This window comes from Aythya fuligula, chromosome Z, assembly GCF_009819795.1.
Source record: "Aythya fuligula isolate bAytFul2 chromosome Z, bAytFul2.pri, whole genome shotgun sequence".
In the NCBI taxonomy this organism is placed as follows: domain Eukaryota; kingdom Metazoa; phylum Chordata; class Aves; order Anseriformes; family Anatidae; genus Aythya; species Aythya fuligula.
Genome location: NC_045593.1, coordinates 38,000,788 through 38,023,466, shown reverse-complemented (window position 1 = coordinate 38,023,466; position 22,679 = coordinate 38,000,788). Strand labels below are relative to the sequence as shown.

Below are 22,679 nucleotides of genomic sequence, written 5' to 3'. Positions count from 1 at the left end.
TTTCTGAAGCTATGTTCTAAATTTCACACATTCAATTTCTTCCAGATCACCACAGACCTGAGGCAGCGTTGCACAGACAGCCATACTGGAACCTCAGCCTCTGCACCTATGGCTGCAGGCATCATTGCACTGGCACTGGAAGCAAAGTAAGATCTGAGTTATACTCTGAAAAAAAAAATTAAACAAACAAACAAACAAACAAAAAACATACAGATTGATCTTTCTCAGCACCTTTATCTAGGGATCTCAAAGTGCTTTAGAAACTCTGTTGTAGTAATTCGCAGTACCTTTCCAACAGCAGAAACAATCAGCATGCTCATTTCACATGCCAGAAAGCTAACACCATGGAAGCAATGGCAGACTACAAAGGGTGTTGAAATGGTGTTGAATGCAGGTAGTTTCCACTGAACGACCTTTGGTATCCTCACAATGCCTTACAGTACGCTCACTCTGCTGTCCAGGTCCACTGTACTCTGCAGGCCTCTGTAGCTCACCTTCTGCATTGATCAGATTCCTTTTAGCAGTGTCCATTCTTAAACAGCAAGGAAAGTATCATTGCTGTGCTAAACTACAAGGTGCATAAATTAATATCATAGGAAAATAAAAATTCTTAACCTCTGCATGCTGAAAAAAAGAAAAAAGAAAAAAAAGTCTGTCTGTAATATGTATCTTTAATGTGCTTTATGGAAAAGCCAAGAGACTGGAGATTTATCAGGTAGAAATCTCAAAATCTCTATGTTTCAAAACCTTTTGTGCTATTGGGACTCCCTTGGATAATATTTCCAGGTCTCAGGTGTAATGTTCCACCACAAATCATGCTTGAAATCAAATGGTTCTAAGTGCCATGAGACTGATTCTATTAAATTCTAAGGAAAAACAGTTTCTTTCGCGGGCAATCAGTTCCTTTCAAAGCAGTAAAAAATATGAGTACAGTGGTCATTTCAAATTACATGTAATTCGTAGCAGCAGGATTATGTTTCCATTTTTAATGTTGCTTTTTGGAAGAAACCATGGGCCAATACTCAGCATGGAATACTTTTGCACTGTTGAGTTATAGTCATGAAAATAAGAGTTTGTAATTGAAAACCTGATATAATCTTTAGTGTAGCACTTGTATCATTATAATTAGATTTTCTTAATTCAATCGTTAGAAACAAAGCTATTTTGAAAAGTCAACTTTATGTTGTTAATTCAGAAAAACAAAACAAAGAAACAAAAAACCAACAACATTATTTTCAATCTCTTCCTATTCCATTTTAAAATCCTTATTATTTTTTCTAAACAATCTGCACATGCATTTAAAATTGCATGCATGAAAAATCCATTCTGCTGAAAGCTTTTATAATTACTTCTTAACAAATGAACATTCCTTGTAATTCTCAATTTGTATTTTACATGATATTTTGTGTGCATTTTCTAACAAATCATCGTTGTAATTGAAAGTCACAAGGAATTATAGTATGTAATACCTAAAATTGAGCTATTTTTTGTTATGGTGTCCTAACACACTGAGAAGCTTGCACTTTGCACTACTTTTTTTCTATAGAATGCGTACTTTGGTGATGATATCAAAGAGAAATCCATGTTACCCTCTATGGACCATAATTTTTCTTTTTCCCGAGTCAGTAATTGCTATGAGAACAGGTACATTAGGAACAAAGGCAAGAATGTATAGTGGTTTCATGTGTGGTGATGAAGACAAAATGTGCCAGTGAATGAAAATCCTAGTCACTTTTTGTATTTGGAGTACTCTGCTGCATGGTGCTAATGAGAATCAGGGTGAAAATGTGTTTTGCCTTCTTTCAGATTCCTATTTCCAAATCTTAGCCTGTGTATTTGACTAAATGCAAGGGATATATATTAATAATAGAATAAAATGTATAAATCTTTTTTCTACATTTAGTTTCTACATTTGTGGAAAATTCACTAACTTTCTCTCACATGAGTACTTAACAACTAATTTTTTTAAATGCAATCACCAGTAAGAAGTGAAAAAAAAAAAGGGGGGGCGGGGACAGGGAGAAGTAGGGGGCAGGGGCAGGGGTGCTGTTTATTTCCAGTTTTCATTATATTTTCTCCCATAAAATAAACTGAATTCATGTCTAGGAGTGGGGGAACATTTAGTTTTGTGAAGCTATAGATTGTGAAATAATGCCTTTATTACTGCAAGAAGATCATGTCATAATATATTCAGTTTTAATGTCTGGGATTTGTTTCTATGAAATCTACACAGAATTTTAAGCAGTTTCTGAATGCTGATTTTTATTTATTTCTCTGATTTTAAGATTAGGGTTGTATTTCTCTCCTCTGATATCTGCAGATTTAGGTGATTCTAAGTAAATGCTAGGAACTGGTGGAAGAAAAATAAAGGAAAATATGGAAAAAGAATTTCCAAATCCATTTTTAGCATTTTCTCCAATATTTTTTAAATATGTACCATGGAAAGGGCACATGATACTGTACCTTAGCATAAGGGCTTACTGGGACTCGTCTGCATATAGATAACTTTCATTTACATAGCTTCTTCCTCAAATTCCATGTTAGAGCCTGTGTTAAAAGCACAAGTGTTTCTATGAGATTTTTTAAAAAAGATTAGTTGAAAAGGGGTTTTGCAAGGTTAATTATGCTCTTCATACAGCAAGCTGTTCAAAAATTGGAGCACTTAGTTCTGAACGCTTCTTGAATATGTCTGTAATAATGTATAGTTTTATTCCATTTTGTGCTGGAAAACACCACAAACTATATTTTTAAGCCTACGAGGTCGTTTTTTTCCCAGAAGCCAAGTTTTGTTCCTGAGAGACGTCAGGAGTCAACTAGAGCACTAGTCTGGCCTCGATATGAGCTAGATCAGCCAAGAAGTTGCTTCAGCTCACACGCAAAGGTATATTAAACCAATGGAAAATGAGCAAGGCAGATTTCTGCTCCAACCTGCCACTTGCTTTCTTTGATAAGCCCCATATGGAAGTATTGGCAAATAGCTGATGGAGGACTTCTTACCTGCTTACTGATCTGAACAATCCACGTAGTTGGCTTTTCCAACTGAAATCTGCTCCTGAGATCCTGGCAACAAACGGTTTTGGGAGGGTGGCCTGCTTATTTATGAATTGCATTGTTGGTCCAGTATTTGAGTATGAAGTGGCACGTTTTCATGCAGGAACCAGAAAAGTATAACTGAATTTGAGAGTGTTTGCTTGGAATCCTCAAGGTCATAATGCAGAAACTCGGGTATGCAGTAACTGTCACACAAAGAAAGTTCTCTCTTAATCCTTATATTCTATGATTTTCTTATGTTTCTCTACAGTTTTCTTATGGCATTTCTTTTATCTGATCAATTTCCAGTGTTTCTAGTATCCTGTTCAGGCTCAATGAATAAGTGCTTACTTTTATATTGCAATTCCTAGTCAGTATGTAATGCTAATTTTTTCTCGTTGTAAATGAGCAATTAGGGGTCTAAAGCATAACAGATTTAGTCAACAGTGGTAGCAATCTTATTACTAAAAATTACCTGGACAGGCTGGAGAATTGGGCCCCCGTGAACTGCGTGTGTTTCAACAAAGCCAAGTCCAAAGTGCTGCACCTGTGTTGGGGCAGTCTCAGACATAAGGACAGACCGAGAGAAGAACTCATTGAGAGCAGACCTTCAGAGAAAGACTTGAGGGTTCTAGTGGACAAAAAGCTCAACGTGAGCCAGAAGCCAAGCATCCTGGTCTGTATCCTGAGCTGCTTCAACAGAGGCGTGATTAGCAGGTTGATGGAGGTGATTGTCACCTTCTACTCTGCCCTCATGAGGTCCCAGCTGGAGTGCTGTGTCCAGGTTTGGGGCCCCCAACACAAGAAAGATGTCGACCTGTTAGAGTGGGTCCAGAGGAGGACTACAAAGATGATCAGAGAGCTGGAGCACCTCTCCTATGAATAAAGACTGAGAGAGCTGGACATGTTCAGCCTTGGGAAGACAAGGCTCTAGGGACTGAGGTCTTTCAATACTTACAGGGGTCTTATAAAAAGGATGGAGAGACACTTTACTTGGGTAGATAATGACAGAACAAGGGGGAATGGTCTTAAACTAAAAGAGTGGAGATTTAAATTAAATGTTAGGAAGAAATTCTTCACTCAGAGGGTGGTGAGGCACTGGAACAGGTTGCCAAAAGAAACTGTGGATGCCCCATCCCTGGAGTGTTGGATGGGGCCAGGTTGGATGGGGCCCTGGGCAATCTGATCTTGTGGGTGTCATCCATGTCCATGGCAGAGGAGTTGGAACTAGATGATCTTTAAGGTCCCTTCCAACCAAAGCCATTCTTTGATTCTATGATTCTGTGATCCTATGATATAAACTATTTGTGTTGCATAGTACCATCTACTGTTGATATCAGAATTACTCTCTCTCACTGAAGAAACGTCTGAATTTGAGGTTTAATATGACACATTGATTCCAGTGGGGATTGTGCCATGGTCCTGTGGAAAAGCCAAATAATAATAATAAAACAATACATGTAGTTTCAGCACTGCTAAAAAACAAACCATTATACATCTCCAAGTAAACTGAATGTACCACTGCCTAAAAGCCAATACATGTTTTCTGGTACATGATAAATAAACTGCAGTTATGTGAGTAAGAAATTGCACCTGAAATGCAAGTATTAATCTGCTACATTTTCTCAGTGGCATAGATCTGGAGAGATTCTGTGCCTTCTCCCATTGTTCTCTTCATATAACCTATATATTTCATTTGTCTTTAGTTATATGAAGCTAAGGCTAGAACAAGGCAGGGTTGGTAAAAGATAAAGATTTTCAGTGAATTGATACCACTGATTAATTCAGAGAAGTGACACTGCACTTCATTCTTCTGAAAGTAAGGTAAAACTGAGTGTAATCACTAAGATGAAAAGAAAATGGAGTTCACATTGCAGCATTCAGGAGTGCCAGAGAAAGAGCCTTCGGATTTCTGACAACTGATCAGATACTTGCAGTACTTCCCATATTCATTAATTTTCTTTCAGACCACATCAGCAAAGGAGAAAAGCAATATAATATCTCGAGAAGGCAGTTCTGGGTAGATAGAACGTGTTTCTGTGTCATCAAAGTTATGAGGACTTTGTTCATAACTATAGTCAGAGGCTAGAGGTGATTCTGACAGTTGAGGCGAACTGTAGAAGTACTGTCAAGTGACCTGTATGTAGGATTCCCATGTAAGAGAAGAAGTTATCATTTAAGTCCGTCCGCTTTAGCTTCTTTGACTAACTGACTATTATAAAAGGGAATGTTTGAGTGTGTAAGTTAGAAATCTTTTTGTGAATCTTTGCTTTTTTGGAGTAAATGTAAAGTAATGCTCTTAATAGCGAAGTATTTGAAAAATGTAAACTAAAATAAATGCTGTGGTTAGAACCTGTGTTTCTCTTGAGCTTTAACCACATGTGCCACTTCTGCAATTCTAGTTATTATGTAGAGGTTGAATTGGAAGTATTTTCCTGAGTTCAGGTTGCCCAGAGTTTGCCATTTTAAGGCCCTGTTTTCAGTTACATATAACTTTGCCAAAGAATAATTGGTCTGAATTTTTCCGTGTAACTTTCTTTAGAAAAAGTTTTAAGAAAATTCCATCCAGACATTTCTCAAACTGAGTCAATGTTAAAGCAAAAGTGTTTGTGATTGTTTTTAAATTTTTCATTGAGTTCCACTGTCTACACTTTGCAGCGACAGCTAGAAATAGACCAAGTGGATAGCCATTGTTCTGGTGCCAAGGCAATGCCTTTTGCTTTTATAAGCTTTTGAAAAATCTCAGCTGGCATGCTCTCTGTTTTAAGAGTTTGGCAGTTCTGTTCCCTGTAGTTTCTTATTTCGCTAAGTGTTCCTCAGCCTCAGCTTAGGGTTGTCTCTGAAGTTGCTCTTCAGGCTGCTAATGGCCATCCAGATACTGATCCTGAGAGCAGGGAGCCCTTCTGTTTTTCCCTGCCTGTGTCCTTACAGCAAAAGGAAAACATGGAAGATGGAAGAAGAACAGGTTTGCTAGATTACAGTCTTCCTGCAGTCTTAAGAGATTTCTTCTCAGAAAGTGATCATTATCAACCTTACAGTTGGGCCATTGGTTGTTTTCTAGTTAGCACTTTTCTCTATCTGGTAGAAATGTGATACTCTCTGAAACTGTGAAGATGCTGCACTAATAGCAAGTGAATGTTTTAAAGCCAGACATAAACAGATAAAGATGATCTTGTGAAGTCAAATGCCCCTACTTTGAAAATATCTTCAAAAAAGCTTTAGCTTTAAATGGAAACCTTCTCATGTAGGACTTGGGAGCATGAGATATTTAAGTTTATTATATTTAATAAACTTAAGTTTATTAAATATATTTAATAATTTAAGTTTAATATATTTAAAATTACTGAAGATAGTTGCTGTTGAAATGGATAGATCCAGTGTGTCTTTCAACAATAAAATTTGGCAAATGTTAGGACACTTCAGAATGCAGTTGGTTTAAATTATGTGTTTTTAATGACTTTTAGTCAGCATTTAGTTTTCAGACATGCTCTGTTCTTCTTTGTCCAGTGCTTAAGTTAAGGTATTGATGGAAAAAGAGGAGGAATATGACATTTAGTGTAAGGGGCTACTGACAGCAATTTTGACCCTGAAAAGGCATTTCCCGACAGCAATTTTGACCCTGAAAAGGCATTTCCCGAAATTTCAGTAACTGCGCATTGCTTTATACAGAGATCTGTTGTGTATGCCAGGCATATGTGTATTTTAAGGGAGTCTCATCTTTAGCCAGGCTTGAATTTGTTCTGGCTTTCTTTCAAAGGGATTTCATTGGATGAAACTAAATGTGAATCAGAAATTAGTAGGAGAAATTATAAATATTTGATAGGCCATTCTGATACCCAGAAAGCAGCTGTAAGCAGAGAAGTGACAGTTAACTTCACAGCAACCAAGTAAAAGACAGTTTTGTTTGATATACTGATTCAACAAATGTTGATTTACCAGGTCAGATAAGGAAAAGACCACTAGAGCAGAAAATTTATATATATATTTACAGGGAAAGAGCTACATGCTGATCATCAAACACATGAAACACCTTTTCTCTTCTAGCAGACACTTAATGAATTATTTAGAGAATACACGGTAATTAGAACCCCTGGGAGTGTCAGACATGTCCAAAGCATGCATTTTGTGTGTCCTGCATATGTGCAACTGGATTGTTAAAACTGAGCTCCACGTTTTTTACCTTCCAATTTTCAGGAATTAAATGGTTATGGTGTACACCATTTAGACACCTAAGCACAGGATAAGCACCACAATTAGAGACAGTCTTCATGTCTCATCCATCTTAAAATTCTGTGTTGCAGCTGGCATCTTCACACTCACACTTTGTGTGACCTGGGAAAGAGGAATGATTCCCATTACCACAGCTAATATTCCTGTCCAAGGGGCTATAAATAGAAGTCATTAGGACAGGTAATAGGGTTGTAGATATCATGGGACAATTTGGCTGATTTTTAAGTAATGGGAATGTGTGAATAAACAAGGAAAGTATTTCTTATGTTTTGTTTATAGATTTATCATAAGGCCCTTAAGGCTGGCATTATGCAAATATCCATGATGAAAATTATTTCCTACTGATTTCCTACAAGATGTCTAGGGCACAGAGACTCATTTTTGGGTGGTTTATAGCAGTAATTACCTATGTCTGTTCTGTCATAGCGAAGATTTCCAAAAAAGGTTATTTGATACCTATAAACTGAAAGATGATCATTTTTCTTAATCTACCCCATGATACATTGTTTTTGTTTGTTTGTTTTGTTTGTTTGTTTGTTTTCCTTGATTCTTTGGAAATAATAATGATTAAAATAAATGTATTGTACTCTTCCAACAATTCACCTAAGCCTCTGCTGTTTTGGCAAGAAATATCTTATCTGGATGGGACACCTGTGTCATGTTCAAAATTCAGGTTATTAAGATAATACAGCAATCGTTATTCATCTTGCTAACCCTATCATATTGCTAAAAAGGCAAACAGCATCTTCACCTAATTTCTATCAGCATTATATCGAGTGATATTTTTACTAATTACTCTCTTGCACTAATTATTTATTCTTAACTGTTATTTTTGGCACTGTGTCATTATGCAAAAAGATAGAGCCTGGATATTTTACTTTTTTCCAAGATTTTGTCACTAGGGAGACTACTTTTGGAATAAAGAAATCAAATTTGTCTAAAAATGATGACCTACTATTTCTAAGCAGTTTGAATAGGATATTTGTTCCTGTTTAAAGATACAGTTAAATCTCAAATTAATATTACTGTAATATAATGTGATTATATTACATTATACTGTCCTGTTTTATAGTGTCCTGTTTCATTTTTTTCCATTTGCCTTGTTTTATAAACATTTTGAGAAGCTTGAAAGAAAAGGGCTGTACCTTAGAGTATAAATAGTCGGTTAAGGACACAACATTCATTATTTTTTGGCTGCTGTACAAGTACTTTTGTATGTAATTGTTCTCACTTCTGCTTATTCTGGTTTGATTTTGAGTATTGTCTGGTATGTGTAATCCCAAGGCAATTTCAGATGAGACAAGATTTTATTTTTTTTTCTGGAAGGAAATAGACCAGTTTTTGAAATCAGTCCACTATCAAGCAGAGTTAGTACTGTTCTCTTTCATGCATTTGTTCATTTCAAGATATTTAGTCATTAATTCTTATTAAATAAATCAAATGGTAAATCTATTAACATTCGTGACATATTGTCTGGATCTGGGGCCCACGTCGCCAGCAAACAACTGTTTACTCACTTATCTTCAATTTTTGAAAAATCTGTGATTCTTCCAGATGCTTCAAAATTGGCTGCTAGACTGTCTTGTCTAAAAAATAAATTAAAATAAAATAAAATAAAATAAAATAAAATAAAATAATCCCTCTTCTTTCTCCAAATGAACTGCTATTTTGACATCATTCCAATTTCTTTCTTCCTTTTTCTTTTTGTTGAAGATTCTGAAAAAAAAAAAAAAAAAAAAGGTCAAACAATTGCAGACCTATATTGTTTCAAATGAGGTGTCTATTGTAGAGAAAAAATTTCTAACTGGTAATAGCTCAATTTTTAGTATAGTGAAGGTTCTGTAGTATGTTACAGAAATTGATTTGAATATTGTTCTTATGCTGTTAAATCTCTTTGATATACATATGCCCAAAATGTCATTCACTGAGAAGAAAACATAAAATTTTATGACTTTTACAGTAATCAAATTATGTGGAAGTTGTACAACAGACAGACTGATTTGGCTATGTATCTTACTGTGTCCTGGAAGTTGGAACTTTGGTCACAGGTTTTCTGCCACAGAAAATGTTACATAACTTTTTATGGTTACGTGATTATGTAGATTCAGCAGTGGATGGCTCAGTTTTCGAGATTTTCCATGATTTATATTTTAAAAGGAAACCATAATTTTAAGATATAATCTTATTTTCTGACTGAACAAGCAATTCCAATTTATGGAAGGTTAATGTCATCAAGTGAAGTACACTGTAGCCTCAAATTGTTTGTCTGAAGATAGATGGATACACCATCACTAGCTTCACTATTCCTCTTTAAATAATCAGCTGAGGGTGCTTTATCTCCTTTTAAAGTTGAGAGCAGTATTTTAGTGCCTTATTTTTCACCAGTAGCATGGACAGTTTGCTTTATGGAAAAACAGATTGTTTAGATTCCAGATTATAAAGAATGCAGCTCGTGGGATTCCTGGAGGTCTTCCTGACGGCCTGAAACATGTTTTTCTAAGACTTTACACAGCCTCCTAGTGAAATTCCTGAGCTGGTACAAAATCATATTGATTCTTTTTCTTGAAGCATGTTACGTGACTGTCCAAGCATACCCTATCTTACAAACCCTGAATGCTCATTACATTCCATAACTCTTTTTTCTTTGCATTCATTCTTACCAGTTCAGCTGAATAAACAACTACATCCATCTAGTCCAACTGTCTATCGTGAGAAATTCTACTTAAAAAAAAAAATAAAAAAAACCTGCATCTGTGAGCATATTAATGTTTTAGTGAATGCATCAGCTGTTCTTAAAAACAACAGAATAATTTAAGCACAGGAATACACTTGTGTCCTGTATAAATAAATAAATAAGAGAGAACTTAAATGATGATGAATTAATACAGCTTTGAAGAAATTACAGAAAAATCTGTCTACAGTCAATGAGAGATTCACTTAAAAATGATCATCCATCTTTAGATTATTCCATCTCTTTCTTCTTTTAATAGCAAGCATAAAAATGACTTTCTGTGTTGACTCTAGAAAAATACTGTGGTGTCCCTGCTGTAAGCAGAAAGATGCTAGATTACATCAGCATACCCGTGGTTTACACACACACACTGGGAAATGTCCTGTAATAGGATTTTGTGCCTGTCTTTGAATTATTCCTTACAACTTTGAATAAAAGAATTTTCACATTTTTAGGCAATTTCAACTTGTTTTCAGGTTTATGAATTATAAGACTGTTGGAACTTAGAATGTGTAAGAATGAGTTCTATGTGAGTGAATGGCCTTCACATCCCAAGTTTTTATCTGTTATACAGAGTTATGGACCATGGTTCTGAAAGGTAATTGATTTTCATTTTCAGTAGTTCTACCCAGAATGGTGAACTCTCAGTAGTTAGTACATACCAATATATGTCTGTATGTGGATAGGATAGGCGCTAGCTTTTCTATAGACAAGTATGCTGCAGGTTTGCAATAACTTGTGTTTCCCTACTACCTTCTGCTAAAGGTACAGCTTGTTGAAGCTGAAATATATCACCTGAAAACCTAAATCGATGCAGTTTGGTTGAAAATTAAGTACACATTTTTTAATAGATTATCACGTGTATTCACTGATTGCTTCTTAATAGCTTGAGTTCAGCTCACATGATAAGCAGGTTTCTACTTCTATAGTTAAGTGCCATACTGCATTGATTACTCAAGTATTTTGAAAAGAGTATTATTTTGAGATAACAAGTACTGGAATATGTGAAACACTGTGAATGGTATGACAACCCACACAACATTTATTTATGTACCTCAGATGGAGAGTTGAGTGAGATTTTTCTGTGTATTTCAATACAGAACAATCAAATATTTCTGCATATTTGTTGTTACTCTGTCTGCTTTCTGAAGAAATCTGTCTTTGAAATTTCTAGGAATTCAACTATGTGTTGGTATAAAAATATATGGTAACTCCATGTGATAGGAATGTCCTACCTACCCCAAAAAGTGACCCACTCACCATCTCTCATGGGTTGAGCTTTCCCACACTCATTTGACCGTTCCTTTTTTCTAGCCTCTACCTGCAAGTGCAAGCAGAGCACAAGCGTTCCTCATCAAGCCTTAAATATAAATGCTGAGAATAAGTCACTTGTCTGCCAGGCCAGGTTACTTCTTGGTCAGAAAAACACAGAGCATGTGTTAAGGAACTGAGGTTTCCCAGGTTTTCAATGACTGCCTAGTGCTGGACATTGTAGACAGCCAGTACTGGGTCTTCACCAGAACTTCATTCTGGTTTGTCTTCATTATTACAACTGAATGGAGTTGTGCCAATGAGTAAGGGTAAATAATGATTCTCCGAGAATGATACTTGACTAGTATTCTGTCCTACAGTACTTTCTCTCTCTTCTTTACTTAATTACTCACTTTTTTATTCTCTCCACTTAACCATGTTTTTAAATGGAATACTATTCTTATTATGTCTGAGACAAAAACAGAAATGAGAAGAAATAAAAAATACCCCTATGATGCCCATGCTCTTTTAAATGATCTCCTAAGATAAGAAATACTCCATGGGGTGTATCTAAAAGCAACAAGAACACTACATTCCCTATAGATTTCTTACAAGATAAGTGGATATTAGATAAATGGATATTAGTTTCATAATAAGAATGCAAATGGCATCTCCTTTCACCATTGCAGTGGTCAGGTTATTAGAAGCGTGTAAAAAGAATACAACTCTGTGTCATCAGGTACTTGCTCTATAACTATTTAGAGACTGTGCTGTTTGTTTGGTCATCTTTGAAGTGTACCCAAGGAGCCTCGCTGAGGCTCCTTGTACCCAAGGCCAGGCAAATAACAAATGAACAATCAAATGAACAGTCAAATGAATAACAACAGAGCATGTGAAATAGTTTCAGTCAGAGCTGCAAGTCTAAGGAAACTGACAGCTTGAGCACACAGTTATTAAGATTTAGTAAAGCTTTTCAGTGAGCCAACATAACAACGTACAGTGGTGGTTGGTGGTCATACAAATTAAGTCTGGGTGAAATGTACTCCATCATCTTCCCTTACTTAGCAAAACACTAGAAGTTTGTGCAATGGAGTATCATATATCTTTATAGTCTGCTTCATGGAAGCCTCCTAGCTGTATAAATAATTTCGTGTAGTAATTCAGTAAGATTAGGAAATGCTATTTTGAATGGAGAAAAGGAGAGCAGGGAAGAGAAGTGAGGGTTGTTTTGGTTTTGGATATTTTTTTGCTTTTGTGACTCGTATTCCTCCATTCTAATAAAATATATCTAATCTGTGACTTTATGTTTTCCCTTTTTTCTAGTCCATTTCTGACATGGAGAGACATACAGCATATTATTGTCAGGACTTCTCGTGCAGGACATCTGAATGCTAACGACTGGAAAACCAATGCAGCTGGGTATAAGGGTGAGAACTTTCTTGTTTGCCATCAGAGACAACATCTTATTTGGCATTTATGAAGAACAACCAATTTCAAGTAATTTGTTGTGTTGTGCATAGCTTTCAGACTTTACAGGCTTAAGCTTAGGGGTACTGTCTTCTTTTTATAAAGGAAAGCTCTTAAAATTACTAAAATAAAAAATGGCAGCTACAAAATACATTGGCCAGATCCTATTTGTCCCTTTCAGCCCTATTTTGTGCACTGCTAAGAGAAAATCTAGTAAATCAGGTGTTTTAAAAATTTTCCTCATATAGACTGCATTCAGATAAAATAAAGTGAAGCTACCGAAGTTACTGGATGCAGACCGTGTTCTCATTTAAGAATGTTTACAATTTTAAAATGGCAAAATAACATTAAATGATCTGATTAAAAATGGTGAAACACTATTTTTAAGTTTCTGATTTATATTATTCACTCTACATTCTTTATATTTAAAATTTTATCTGATTTAGGATAATATCAAATGCAGAACTATTAGTATTTGTAACTGGAGAAAAATCACACTCAATCACAGAATCATAGAACTGTAGAATCATAGAATTATAGAATGGTTTGGGCTGGAAGGCACCTTTAAAGATCATCTAGTTCCAATCTCCCCTGCCATGGGCAGGGACACCTCCCACTAGATCAGGTTGCTCAAAGCCCCATCCAACCTGGCCTCAAACATTTCCAGGGATAGGGCATCTACAGCTTCTCTGGGCAACCTGTTCCATTATCTAACCATCGTCACAGTAAAGAATTCTTTCATTTCATCAACTCTGAAGCTTTCTTTTAGTTTGTCCCATCACTACACACCCTGGTAGAATCCTTCACAATCTTTCCCACAGTCCCCCTATAAGTGGCACTATTGGATACCCTTGGAGCCTTCTTTTCTCCAGCTGAACAACCCCAGCCCTCTGAGTGTCTCTTCATAGGAGATGTTCTCCATCTCTTTGATCATCTTTGTGCCCCTCCTCTGGACCTGCTCTTGCAAGTCTATGTCTTTCTTATGCTGGGAGTCCCACAGCTGTATGCACCCAGGTAAGGTCTCAAAATAGTGTTATAGAGGTGGAGAATTGTCTCTTTTGACCTGCTGGCCACTCTTCTTTTGATGTAGTTGAGAATAGGACTGGCTTTTTCAGTTGATCAACTAAATAATAAACACATTTGCAAGATGGATTAAAACTGGCCTTTTAATCCATGCAATGTTGTATTTCAACATGCATTGGCTTCTGAATTCCATTCACTAAATCCCTACTGCATTCAGTCTGGATTGCTTTAAAAACAACAACAACAACAACCAGACGGGCTTATTTCTGTTTCTTTTTTATGAGAATTCCATCCAAGATAGCAGTACTTCTTTTAAGATGAGTAGAAGTCTTGAGATTTGAACTGTTTTGTGCTAGGATCTCCTGAGGGAAAATAAATAAATAAATAAATAAATAAAAAATTAATAAACAAGAACCATCAAATCTTTACCCTGGTTTCACTTTAAAACTGAAGCCTAGCATTAATCTATTCCAGAACAAGTCACTGCTACCATAGAGCATCCTTAATATATCATTCTGACCTATGACATTTCTTCTGCAATTGAATAGGAACCAAAAAAAAAAAAAAAAAGAAAAAAAAAAGCTTTCATTTTTGGATCCAAACCAGACTCTAACTACAGAGGATAGTTTTAGAAATGCGTATTTGACCCCAGCCCCCTCACCATGCAAAGGTTCTGACGTTCAAGAGCCTGCTTTTGTCCCATTTACAACAAGCTCATGCCCACATGCAGAAACACATATAGTGAGAAATAGATACTTCCTTAATTGCAATAACATTGCAGTATTTGTTATTGTGAAACGTATCCCAGGATTTAAAAAGTTTTGGCAAGACTTTGTGACTGTATTATCATTTTGTTGGAACTATCTGAAATTCAAACAATGCTTTTCAAGTAGCATAAAATAGAGTGTTTTTTCCCCCAGCTCACTTCCAAAAATCTATATTTTTGTATTTTTCCACTTGTTGCCCAGGAAAGCCAAATACCCTGTAAGGCATTTCACAGCAGCTGTCACTCATTAGCTAAGGAGAAGTCACACTAATGCACCAGCAGTAGCAGCACTGGCAGCAGGGCTTGCACTCTTACACTACTAGTGCCTGCTTACTCAGAATCCTTGGATCCACACATTTTTCTATGTATTGTAGCAGATAAATTGTGAGGAAAAGGGCTGAAAAAGTTATCTGCTCCACTTTTGCAGAATCATGAACATAGATAACCTCAAATGGGTGACTGGGACTCGGGAAATACAACTTGACCTGGCAGAGCTCTGCTGTAGACTCCATGGTGAAATTGAAAAAGAGGAAGACAAACTAAGTGCCTCGACCTCTGTGGAGCTCAGAAATCAACTTTAACCCAAATAAAAGCACTAGTTTTAACTAAATTATTTTGGCAACTTAGGCTGAGCAAATGGTTCCAATAAAATCCAGCTCTCTTTAAACCTCTGTTGCTTTTGGAAGAAGGAGAAGAAAAAGATTTAGATTAAATCACAACATCCAAACCTGAACTCAAAAGGGGGTTTGCACACCGCTGCTGGCAAGGCTAGAACAGTTTTTTTACTATTGCACGTGGCAATATTTAGTATAATATTACACTATTATCCTTCACTGTTGCCAAGAGTAACAATTATAGTATGGTTTTTCATAGATGAATTACTCTGATCAGACTGAGTTCCTTAAGGAATTGTATCATAATTTTGTTGATGGCAAGATCCATATTTCTTCCAGGGCATGTTCTTAACAAGAGAAGGGGTGGAAGATTTTTCCTAAATTAACTAAAGCAAAGGCAGTCACAAGAAACAATCTGCCTTTCTTCTATGCATCTGGAAAATAAAGAAAAAAAATGAAAAGAAAGAGAGGGACTGGCGTGCTCCTTTAGAAAGAAGATCAGAAAGGGTAAAAACAACAAAAACTTGGAAGAACCTCTCTCTCAACAAAGGGTCAGCAAGAGCTGGTAGTTGAAAGTGGGTCAGCATGCTTTTCAGTGGGCTGTTTTGCTGGGCTGCATGGCAACACTGTCCCTCGCTGTAGTCCTTTGCAGTGTTTCTCCATTGCAGAACACACAGAAGGAGCAATCATTATTGGTTGCAAGATTTCTTGTTTTTTATATCTTACATTCATAAAGAGAAAGATTAATTCATGAAAAGCACTTGAGCCAGCCTGTTGATTTGTTAAAGCAATGCCCATTATTTGTTTAGTTTTCTGGCAAGTAAACAGCATTCATTAAATGCATGTCAATTGAATTAAGCCAGAAATGTGTAAGAATTTTTTCTTGGTATTTTTTTTTATTATTGTTTTGCTGCCAGCATGCATGCATCTCTACTCAGGAACCTATTACCTAACAGTCTCAAGAAGAAACACTTGGATACTTACTTTGGAATATTCTCTGGTCTAGTCAGTTGTATGTAATATTTGTCACTAGATAGAGACACATAATGGTCCATTTCACTTCAAAATCAGATTTAATTTTTATAACTAATACAGTTAATTAACTGTATTAGTATATGTATATGGAAAAAAAAAAAAAAAAAAGAGAGAATATCTGTTTTTGTGAAGATACCAAAATAGTTGGTCTGGTTTTGCTATGGCAGATCGATATGCAAAGGCTCCTTGTTGTGTCTATTGTTTGGTCAACAACAGAGCACAAAAATGCATTCATAAAAAGGGAATGCTATGTTAATGCCAACTTGTCTCTAGGTTGAAAGATACAGAATGAAACACTGCAATTCTATGAACAATGATCAAATCATCCGAACAGTTCTTTATATATAAGCGAAGCTCCAAATACTGTCAAATACTGTCTCTGGGGAAAAAGACCATTTGGAGTGAAGGAATAGTACTAATTTGCAGAGAGATTTTTAGAGAACATCCTTCACTCTTCTTGGCTCTGAAGTATGGATAATAACATTTCAGTACAGTGAAATAAAATGCTACTGAAATATAAAGGAAAATCAAAACTCTAGACCCTTTTTTTTTTTTTTTTCATTTTGGGCCATTCTCCAGCCTAGTGGAGTTACTCTCCTACAGAAACTGAGTTATCTCCTGTGCCAGGGAGTGACAGACTCTAGCAGAGATAAGTCTCATCCATTTAGATTGACCAAAGTTTCTGCTGCTTTAGGAAAGAAGTGGTCACTTAATGGTTTATGGACTTCTAATATAATTGTTTAATTATAAATTTTAATAAAACTAGTCATCATTCTTGTTGTGAGCAGGGCACTACCAGTTCTGTGAATGAGGAAAAGATGAGTCTATCTGTGTTCCTATGACTGGCCAGATTTAAATTGTTGTAGGGTGATGAGTAACCAAGCTGAAATTCAGATATGTGTGAGAAAGTATTCACAACAGTATGCATATTTCAGAGAAGACAAGCTATTCATAAATACCCTGCTACATATTTTAAATATTTTTTTTTAATTATGTTTTCAAATCATTGTTAGAAACTGGCTTAAGACTTCGAAAAACAGAAAGCATTTCACGAGCTGGTATGTCAACCAATTGAAGCTGTTCATCTATCAAAAGGCCTTCAGTCTTACAGCTGCCAGCTGACATTTACATACAGCATTAATAGCCAATATCAACTCCTACGCAGCCATAACACCCATACATATGGTGCATGGAGCATGCAGAACATGGGCTTTGAGTTTGGCTGCTGTAAGAGCCCAGTTTGGGGTAGTTTGGCAATTGGCAACAAACACATGAAACTGCATTGGTCTTACTTTGTAGGAATGAAGAAGACTATATCCTATGCAAGCTAAACTAATGATTTCTTGTTTGTTTGTTTGTTTTTTTAATCTTTCAAAAGATAAAGCTGATATTTTCAGATTAACAGATTAGAGTGCTGTCAGTAAATTATCTGCTCAGCCTGTTGAGAAGCATGGGCAAATGCAAACTCTCTCACATGTAACACGTTTCTCTTGCTCTCCCAGGGCAAGAGGCACTTGGCTCAAGGCACTTGTTTCCTCACCAGGAATACCCTTAGCACCTTGTCTTCTGACCACCTGCTCCTCTCCAGAGGCCCATGGCTTCATTGCCAAGCCACCACACAGACATATTTCTGCAACTATCCACCACACAGGGAATCCCGTTAAGTCAGATTTTGCATCCAAATGCATTAGTTCTTGAAAAAAGCTCCAGCTCAGTACTGCCATTCTCTAAACTACTAGTGTAAAGGTAACATCAGAAGAACCTGGCACCTAGAGCACTACTTACCAGTCATTAAGCCACAGGATTTTAATATTGTTGAAATTATATTTAAATGGAAACAAAGATATAACATACCATTTACAGAGGGTTCCACAAACCAGAATCTTGAATAGGCAGCTGAGAGCAAGAGTTCTGGAAAAGCAAATGTATGTGCAGAAAGACTATCCAGCCGTATCTTACATGTACATGACCTAGTCTTCAGCAAAGGCAGATGTAAAGTCTGAGAGAAAGGCTAGCACTCACCTACATAGACAGGCATTAGTATTGCATTAGTTGAACTGTTTACATTCATCTGAATGCTTTTTGACATGCTTGGAGGTTGTTTGTAGTCAGGACACCATTTAGTTTAGCAACAGGAAATTAAAATTAATAGATAGTCTAACAGCGAGCAGAAGTGTCACCCCAGCAGACAGAATATGTATGATAGAAAGAGGTCTGTGCCCTCAAGAATCCCACAGCCATCTTTAAATATCACTGTAATCATGAGGTCAATACCATAAAGTTTATCATCACTTCTAACAAAGACCATTGCTGTAGTTGGAGAAGACATGGGGTGGTGGGATTTGGAAATGAAAATGGTTGAGGAAAAAGAGCATAAAAACATGCTTCTTTTTTTTTTTTTTTTTTTTTAGCAGCAGCAAGTTTAAAATGATTCGTGCTTTTTATTTTATGGTCACTGCAACTTTTAATGATTGCTTTTGTTTCCTTTCCACATGTAATAGTTCAGCTGGCAGCTACAAATAATGTTTTTGAAAATGTAATATTAAAATTGCAGTCGGAATGTTTCAGTATTTCATATGTTAAACCCAAACAAATAGCAGTGTATCCAAACTATGCTGGTCTTAAGTGAGACCTAAAAGACCTCTTTGGGATTTAGGGAAGGTAGTTGGAAAATATATTGCATTCTGCATCCTCAGTCATGGTTGTTGGATATATTATTTTTTACCTAGCACAAAGTGAGATCCACCCAATGTTGCTTTCAGTTGAAAGATGTGTAAGATCAGAAATATATCTCTATAGTTCCAGAGATGTAAAAGTACAAAGTAGGAGAGGGAAGCTCTGAGAGAAGCCAGGGAGGTGTCATAACTTCTCCCAGCCTCAAACTCTTCATTGTCAAAGCTTCTCATTACTCATCCGCTCTGAAGCACTCTGTTCCCTGCTGGCTCTGAAAAGCAAGGAAAGGAACTGTGAATTTAAAATAGAATATAATCAGAAACTTCGGGCCTGTGGTGGGATACATAAAGAAAAAGTAGATTGACATTTTGTGTTACAGTTGGTTGCTTTCCTGGAATCCAATATCGTGAGTCCAATTTACACCTATTTTAAAACGTAAATGAAATGGTTCTAAATCAGGAGGAACAGCAGGCAAAAGGCAAAATTAGGATTTAAATTTCTATTATAATAGCACTCAGAATTGTCACAAATCCATGATCAGCTCAACAGAGAAAGAATTTTAAAAGATAGTACCTCTGCTGAACAACTGACAGACTTGATGTCCATCTGTCCTAGAAACAAAGCTACATATATTTACAATTACTATACTCTGCAATTCCTAATATTCCAGACATTGCAAAGTGGACTGTCAGCACTAACAGGATATATGCCATAGGAATTACAACTTTTGACATTATTTTCTTTCAGCAAGCCCAACTCAGACCTTTAGTAAAACTCCGAAAAGGTTTGGGGGACAGGGAGGTAGAGAGAATAGAGGAAAAAAGTCTTGCCATGGACTCATAACCTAAGAGTCTACCACTTAATTTGAAGTATAGATTTTCATTTTACAGTCTTAAGAAATAAGAGCCAGGACCTATGAATGTAATAAGTGAATGATAAACTGATACAATTCTTCAGAGTAGAACACATATACAATGAAGACTGCATTTTAAAAGAAAAACCCTAAAAGTTATATGCAGTTGCATGAACCATTTACATGCTAATTGTTGAAGCAGAACATCTGTGAGGATGTTCCTGGTAATCATGTAGCTGCATTTGTAGTACGTCCATAGCAGTGGTAAGCATCTTATGCATGGGGTAGTTCTATCTTTTTTTGAGAACAACACTTGCCTTTGGGATCACCAAAGCTCTTCATTGCTGTTGCATTGCTTCAGTGTTCTGCTATAACTATAAAACTCACAGTTATTTATTATCAGAGTGTCTCTACTTCAGTACTTCAGTAGAGACACTCAACCTACCACATATTTCTATGGGGACCATGTGAAGTCTGCTTAGCAAATTAGTATTTTCGCTGCTTTGGGGTGAAGTTAGTGTTGTTCAAGTTAGAAAAATCACCATCATTGTTATTAAATAATTTGCAATATACTTCAATAAAACTCTGCACATTTGTATGTGTCCTTTCTCTGCTGAAATCTGCTGCAGCCGTGTGCATAGTCAGGAATGAGTTTGAGTCTAAACATCGCTCTGGAGCACCAATACTTCAGAACAGACACAACCTCTGTGCAAGACAGAACAAGGAGGATGTTCTGCACCATGTGTCTGATACACCTGGCAGCACAGAATTGCTGTCTTTGTGTCTCCTGCTAACAGTCTGTCAGCATTTCCTCTTACAGTCTCTTTACCTCATCTGTCATCATCTGTTCTGAAATATAGCCTAGCATAGCAGCTCTTACTAAAATGTGTTTTTATTTTTTGATAGAATAAAACAACATTTGGCTGCTTTTATTAAGTTCCTGGGGAATCCTAAATGTACCTCTGAGGGTAAATTTGCTCCTAATAAAGGAAACTAATACATTTTCTTAAAAAGTATTCCATAGTGCAATCCCGAACGAACTTGTTTTGTTTAAAGAAAACTTGCAAGCTGCCATGTTTTGCAAATGGATCTTCATGCCTTTCAGAAGAAAACACAATATAAAGACTATCACTGAGTTAGAAATACATAGTTTCTTTTACTGTAGGTGGTCCCTAGCCAACTTTATGTCAGCAAACTTTTTTTCCCCCTTCTAAACGCACATAATCCTTAGATTTATTCTATTCACATAAGCTGGCACATTTTAGGCAATATAAATGAATGTCTTCAGTAGAGGCTTTATGATTTATGACTGAATGCTGATCGGAGAAGAAGCAGCTTGTCTGTCTTAGGCATCACCAGCCAGCAATAGTCAGTTTTCCTCTTCTGTCACAACCCTGCTCCTTTAGAGGCAGAGAATTAAACCAGTCTTCCTGGTCACTGCTGAGGCTTTCAGCAAAGTACACAGGTACTTTGACACTCGGGAAAATGTCTGCATGTGCAGGGCACAGTAGATACCATGTGCTCTGAGCACAGCATTAGCATGATCTAGCCATATCTAAGCAAGCTCTCAGAAGTGAATCAGATACTCGCCTGGGCCTTGCTGTATGCAGGGGAGAACCTGGCAGGGCCATGCTGGGTACCCAGGGGTGCTCAGTGCTGACCACTGACTGTGAGATGGCTGAATCCCAAGACTAGAGAACTCTGCCTTGACGTTGCTAACACTCACGAGAGAGGGTGGTAACGTTTGAGTGGTACTTGCTGTAAGTATTAGTAAAGGCTGACTGTGGTGCCCCAAAAGTGCCATTTGCTCTTAGTCCCTTTTGTCAACCAGTAGCTATGCTTAATAACAACATATTTTAAATTCCTGAAGCAGATAAATACTGCCAAAGTGTGAATACTAATGTGATCTTAGATTTAATTCCTTGATATTTTAAGGTTGTATATTTTAGGTCTGGTTTTTGTGTCAGCAGTCTCAGCAGGTGAGGTACTGTCAGATTTTCATACAGAAACAAAGGTACACTGGCTGCAGGAGGTTTAGCTTCTACTAGTTGTTCCACTAGTGCTCCTGGGAGGTCCATAATTTACTTATCAGTGAATAGGAGCTTTCAATCAGACAAATCTGTAAAATCTAGAGGAGTGATTGTGGTGTTTGTTTTCTGTTTTTGGTTTTTTTTTGGGGGGGGGAGTGGGGGCAGCAAATCAATTGTCAAGTTGATTCACAGTTACTATATTATTGGAGGAATAATTTGTATGGATACAAAAATCAGTAACTGACATGAACACAACTAGGAGATAAATCAACATATTCTGCTATCCTCTGTCTAGAAACAGACTCCTCAGTTTCTCATTGTGCGTCTTTGTAGCTACTACTTTTAAGACAAATTTATTGGATAATTTTCTGTCCTTTAAATCCTCCTGTAGTATGATGGTAAGATTAAGAACTTAATTTTCTTCCATCCCTGCTGAGTCTTTATAGATTGCTGGACTTAAGGAAATCATACAGGAAGGAGGGATTGGGTTTGTTATTTGTTTTCTCCTTATGTAGAAAAATTTGAGGTTTGCTTCTCTATAAAATATAAAATTTCAAATCTTGTACTTAATGTAAAAAGCATGAGGGATTTGATTTTATAACAAAGAGTAAAAAAAAAAAAAAAATGTTCTTGTACTTTTGTGTTACTGCCTTGCAAAGCAGTTATATGTTTCAGAAATCGCATCCAGTTATTGCAGATTACTGGTCATAGATTGACACAAAACAGGGAATTTAGAGTTAAGGATATGGCTGAAACAAGATGAATTCTCATTCAAGATCAATGCTCTCTTAGTTAATACAAGACAAAACAACATGAAAATAGTTTAAGTATTGTCCTGTTGTTGCATTTCTCCTTTTTTTGTCCATTAGTTTTATTCAGACTCTCTTTTCTGCTTGCAATGTAAAGCGTTCTAATATACTAAGCAAACAACAGAAAGTTAAAGTAATATAGAATTAGAGCTTTATATCTGCAAATA

General features: G+C 36.5%; 1 protein-coding gene across 2 annotated transcripts in view; it reads left to right on the top strand.

Moving 5' to 3' along the window:
* PCSK5 (proprotein convertase subtilisin/kexin type 5) overlaps positions 1-22,679 on the top strand; it is a 252,991-nt gene that overhangs the window by 140,948 nt on the left and 89,364 nt on the right. For both annotated transcript variants that reach the window (XM_032205587.1, XM_032205588.1), the window contains exons 9-10: positions 46-146; positions 12,566-12,669. In XM_032205587.1, coding sequence (XP_032061478.1) covers positions 46-146; positions 12,566-12,669 — 205 coding nt within the window. The remainder of the gene's footprint in view (positions 1-45; positions 147-12,565; positions 12,670-22,679) is intronic.